Here is a 5,781-nt window from a genome sequence, read left to right as displayed (position 1 = left end):
TCGGGTTTTCTGGACTGGCTGGAAAGCTGAGCCTAAATGAAATATAAAATATTAACTGCACGATAAAACAAAGGGTTCTGCAGGCGGCTCCTGTGCCGAAGGCTGAGCCATGTCTCACTGGCCTCTAGGCCTCACCGTCTGGTCCCTACACCGCCCCTTCGTAGGATCCCCGACCGGAATCACAGCTCTCCAAAGCGAATTCCCTGGGCCGGCAACCGGACTCCTCTGCCGCCGACGCCCGTCCCCTTCGGCTGGGAGTGCAGAATGACCACCAGGAGGCCAGGAACAAAACACTTAAACGTTGCATTTATTAAGGAAATGTTAAACAAGGGGGCGGAGGGAAAGTCAAAACTGTTTCACGAATATCAAGAGCACTTTTGTGGCGTAAATCGTGCAGTCACGAGCTACAGACAAGTTCTAGTAGAGTCTTTGCTCGGGCCAGCTGGGGCACCAGCCCCGGCCCCCTCCCAAAAGGCCCAGTTGTGAATGCAAAACAAAAACAAAACAAAACAAAACAAAAACCCCAAACCACACAACTCACCCAGTTCACATTCTTAGGCTTCCCCTCCCCCACCCCTTTCCCCACGTTGACAAAACTCTAACTCCAGGCAGGCAAACAGGCCACTAGGGCAGAAAAGGACATATCAAATATTTATATTCAAGCAAACACAAAAATCCCTTAAAACATCAAGTCGTAATCAATTAAAGATATTTCTCGCCTCTCCCGCCAGGGCTGGGAAGGGAGGGAGAGAATGGGCGCGAATCCGGACATGGATTTATGTCCCCGCGTTTTATTACGTGGCTTATACACGGATCACTTTCCAGGCCGCCTGGGCATTCGGTGCCTCTGGGTCTCTTCCCCCGCCCACCCTCTCCACCGACCCCCAGAGCTTGCCCACCTGCGGGTGGAGAAGGCCCTTCGCCCCGTCGGTTCCCCGCATCCCCAGCTAGCGGCAGCTTCCAAAGTTTGCGCCCTAATCGCCCTCTTCTTGCCACTTCCAGCGGAGTCCAGAGTAGCCAGGCCTGGGGACTTTCGAAGAGCGTGGGAGAAACAGGTCGCTTCGTCCCGAAAGGCAAAAGTCGAGAGAAATCATTGACTCCGACAGGTTTGCTTCGCCCGGTCTCGCTGGTGAGGGGCGCGGCCGCCGCGGGGCCGCAGGGCCGGTCAGTAGGGCCCCACGACCACCGCCTCCACCTCCTTCGACGGTCTCCGGTCCTTCACCAGGAAGTTGATCATGCCCTCGGACTTAATGAGGAGGTTGCAGCCGAGGAAGAAGATGCCGAAGACCACGGTGAGCGAGAGCACGCACATGACCGCGATCTGCACCACGCGCATGATGTACAGGCTGCGCTCGTCCGGGCCGCCCTCGGCGAAGCCGTCGTCGGTCACCACGGACGCCTGGGTGCAGCAGCGCACCGCGCGCTCCAGCGCCTCGCTGCTGTTGGCCAGGAGCAGGCCGGCCACGTCCGTCTGGTTCCCCGGCGCGGGATTCATCGCCGGAGCGGGCGGGCTCCGGGGAGGCGCGGGTCGAGGGGCGAGAGGAACAGGTGCCGCCGGGCCGAGCTCCCACTTGCAGACTGGAGCGCGCGGGGGCTGCCAGCTCTCTCCTCTCCGAAGTCTCCGCACTGTGGGAGCTTCCCGGGAGCTTTTCAGACTCGCGCCGCAGCCTGGCTCGTCGGAGCCGTCTGCCGCGATCCGGGCGGTGCTCGCTCCCGGCGCTCCCCCGACTGGGGGCTGTTAGAACTTGACGGCGCTGGGCCGGCGGGGGCGTGGGAGGTGCGGGCGCGGCGAGGCTGCTGGGCTGAGCGAACAGCGGCCCCTTGCGGCAGCGCCGCGGCTCTGCGCCCTCTGCGGCTGGGCCGTGGGGAGGCGAAGGAGCCAACCTCCCGGTCGTGCTTTTCCTGCTTCTGCTCTTTTCCAATCTCACCGGCTAGGCAGAGGTCGCTGTACTTTTCTGGCCTGAAGGATCATTAAAGAGTTCAGGGTTGGGGGAGGTTGCGACCAGCTGAAAGTTTCCAAAGGAACTGGGTCACACCAGCTCTGCGTGCTCTTTGTCTCCCGCCCCTCTCACCTCTGCGAGTACAAAAAGTGACGACGAAGCAATGAATCGCAGGTGCCAGATGGTGCTTGTGAAGCACGGGCGGCCAGCCTGTGCCTGACTCCGTCTGGCCTGAGAGGGATTGCTAGTAGAGTAGGGTTGATCTGGGTGTGTTTTTTTAAAAGGCAATGATTTTAGGAAGAAAGAAAAGTAGGGAGGAAGGGAAGGAGGGATAGACGGAACAAAGGGTAGGAACAAAGAAAGAAGGGAGGGAGGAAGAAAGGAAGCTATTGGAAAACAGTAGAGCCGGTTTTATAGTGAGTTTTAAAGCCAAAGGAAAAGAGATTAGGGGAAGATGTTCTTCGGTGGCCTTTGTGTGGAGGTATTTGCCAGGAGCAGGGTCACCTCGCTGGTAAGGGAGGGGAAGGTGGACGCGGAGTCGCCAGACACTCTTGTGATTCTAATTACAGATGAGTTTTCTGATGTTCTTCTAATGGGTTTCTCTGTTGGCAGTAAATCAGTTGCTTAAGGGAATTGCCCATCACATCCATCACCTAGAACACTGGCCAACTGCTGGAAGCCTTCCCCATTTTCCATAATCTGATGTTTTTCACCTTAGTCACTTAAAACAAAACTCCAGATGTACTAGGGGCCTGATTGAAGCTCTAGCCCATTGTAGTTTTGCCAACAGTTTCAATGAAATGTTACAAACCTGGCAGAGTGTTTCTTGAACTCTAGAATTTAAAAAAATCTTTTTTCTACATTCTTTCTTCTTTCTCTCCCTTCTTTCCTTCCTTTCTCTCTCCCTCCCATTCTTTTTTTGCCTTTCAATTCTTTGACAGCTGGAAACCTTGAAGCCTAGTCCAAACTTTTGATAGAATACGTTTACTAAATTTCTACTGTAACATAGTAGCTGTTACATTTTCAACTCTACTCTCAATTCCATTCTATGCTTGTTAAGCCCTCTAATTTTTGTTTCCCCAAACACCATTTACTCGAGGTTCAGAGGTTTCCTTAAATGCTTCTGTACTATTTTGTGGCTATCATAAGATACAATGAACTGTCCTTTAGTTAGGAGTTTGCGATTTTTGGATGTTGATTATATATCAGCTTCAATAAGTTTAGATCCTTCTAAATAATATATACTTTTTTCATTTGGGAGGTTGTTTAGTGTCTTAAGAACCAGGCTTCTGGACCTTGTCCACAATTCACCTCATTTATTGCTCTTGCTATCCTGATTATAGTAGCCTTGAGAAATGCTCCACTCCCAATAATTTCTTCTTTGGACAAATTTATTATTAATTGATTAAAAAAATTAAATCTCCGTATACAATCAATCTGTCTTAATTAATATGGGTGATACTTAAGAACAATTAAACATAATGTACATATGGAAAATTACAGAACAATTTAAGACAATATAAAGCAAGAATACTATGAATGGAAGAGGCAAGTAGTGCGAATTTAGAAAAGCAAAGTATGGACGGTAGAGGCCAACTCCCAGGGATATTAACTTGCACAGGGTTTTTTTGTTTAGTAGAAGTTGGGTGTTGGTCAATAGAGAAAGAATAGTCCCCTCTTTATGTGACAAAAACAAATAAAGTTATAGTACATTTGTAAAGGCCAGCATGGTAGACTTGAGATATAAAAATTTCCTAAAAATAGTAATTTAGTCATTATCAGAATTTTTGTGTATTTGTTGATATTAACAGTATTACTGTTTTGGTAAGTAGCCAGTGTTAAATGATTGGAGTCCAGTGGACATTCTATATTGTCAAACATTTGGATTTGGGGGCACATTCTTAAAAGAAGTAAGGTAACACTGCGACTTTATTTTCTTTCACCTGTACCTGCTAACCAGTCACAAAATTGGGAGTGCGTTATTTCCATCAGCTAGTTCAGATTTTTGGGAGTGTGGTTTTGTTTCCTTTATCTTCCCCCTAACCTCTCCCTCACTCTGATTTTGCTGAATAAAATTGCATGGAGTATTTAGATAGAAATTAAACATAATAGTATGAAAATATATTTATTACTCCACTCATTACAACATCTGAGGGGATCTGGACTGCTAGAGCTTCTCTAAAGAAACTGATATTTATCTTTTCAATTTGTATTTTGAATGAACATTTTTCTCTCAACTTTACAATTGCTACTCACCTGTTTCTAGGAAAATCTTAGAGATGTGGGAGAGAACCCTTTAAGAAATATTGATGTAGAAAAACAATTTGTAGGAAAATAGATGGTGGTGTGAAATGGGGTGATGTACTGATAATTCACTTTAAGTGCAAGGTTTTGACAGAGACAGGGACTCATTGTTAAATCTATTTAACTGGTGATCTCTCCTAATTCATTGGAAAGAAGGTTTGACTTTCAGAAAGTTAAATGCTCAGCACTTCACAATATATGTTACACAGAGCAAGAAACACTTGTGTATTCTTTCCTGGAAATAGATCTGACACACAATAAGTTCTGCAAGGACATTCCAGGCTGGTATTGATGGGCATCTGTAATCAGTAGTCATTGGGTTTATAGTTTATATGATCTTAATGTAGAACCAGAGATTTTCAGTATCAAAGCCTTTTTTATTGGTTCTTCTTTTGCATGTATCATAAAAATATTAAATAGATACATTTTAAAGAGAGAGTTTCAGACATGGAAGGAATATTTATATTTGGAGGCAAGCTTTTTTAAAAAGCTAAATTATATTATGTTACACAATGTAAGTAGGAGTCAGAGTAAGCACTCATATTCAATTCACAAAGGCAGACTAAGCGGTTGGGGCACACACACACACACACACACACACAGCCAGAAAAATGCAAAATAGGTTATTAAACTACCAAAATAGATACAATGAACTTCAAATATGTAAATTCATATATTTTTACCCTTGCATAGACCTCTCAAATTCTCTCTTAAATCTATGTAATTTTATTTTACACGTAGTTTTTACTCTTTTCTGTATCCATTTTTTTTGATGACAGTATCAGTATCAATCTGTGAGTTGGAGAGAAGAGAGTGGCCAGAGGTAGGTGCTTTTACCACTGCAAGGAATCATACCAGAAGGAAAACAAAATAAAACATCAAACAGCACACACATTTTCTAAAAATGTACAGCATTAGTTTGGAGATATTTAATACAGAGACAAACTTTCGTAGATGATTAGGAGTCTAGCAAAACCTATAAAGGCATGGACTATGAATTCTGCGCCTTCACTCACCAGCTGCCTGATCTTAGAAAATCCCTTTACTTCCGTGTATCTCATTTACTTATCTGTGAAATGGGAATGATGTTTCCGAGGATTTTGAAGGGATTGATTTACTCTCTGAAAACAACTTAGAATAGTATCTAGCACATAGCAAGATCTCAAGTAAAAATATCTTTCAATAGCTCTGAGGGGGCATCATTTTTACAAATTATTAAAAGAAATGAAAGTTACCTTTTGTTTAATATTTCCTTTGAAGAAGGCTGGAAACTGAGTGATACATTTTAGAAAGATTTCCATATGAAGTGATTGACCTTGATAGGTAAAAAATTCTAAGTGTGTGGACAAATTAGACCCTCCTGAATTGCTTCAAAATGGTGCCCCTTCTGTGGAAAACATTATGGCTGTTCCTCAAAAAGTTAAAGATAGAATTGCCACATAATTCAACAATTCTCTTTCTAGGTATATACCCTCAAAAACTGAAAGCAGGCACTTGAACAGGAATTTGTGCCCCAAAGTTTATGCAGCATTATAAA

At 44.9% G+C, this 5,781-nt stretch overlaps 1 protein-coding gene across 1 annotated transcript; it reads right to left on the bottom strand.

Annotated features, from left to right (window-relative positions):
* Positions 1–315: 315 nt before the first annotated feature.
* On the bottom strand, positions 316–1,711 carry RPRM (reprimo, TP53 dependent G2 arrest mediator homolog). Its single transcript, XM_037143384.2, has one exon. It carries the CDS (start codon positions 1,493–1,495, stop codon positions 1,166–1,168), a length of 330 nt encoding a protein of 109 aa, XP_036999279.1. The 5' UTR covers positions 1,496–1,711; the 3' UTR covers positions 316–1,165.
* Between the last annotated feature and the right edge of the window lie 4,070 nt (positions 1,712–5,781).

The sequence above is a fragment of the Artibeus jamaicensis genome, unplaced genomic scaffold (assembly GCF_021234435.1).
Source record: "Artibeus jamaicensis isolate MK-2021 breed Jamaican fruit bat unplaced genomic scaffold, CSHL_Jam_final contig_1832, whole genome shotgun sequence".
Lineage (NCBI taxonomy): Eukaryota > Metazoa > Chordata > Mammalia > Chiroptera > Phyllostomidae > Artibeus > Artibeus jamaicensis.
This window is presented reverse-complemented; position numbering and strand designations above follow the sequence as displayed.

Excerpts from the sequence above, each read along its gene's own strand:
- RPRM (XM_037143384.2), bottom strand. The coding sequence starts at position 1,495 with ATGAATCCCGCGCCGGGGAACCAGACGGACGTGGCCGGCCTGCTCCTG.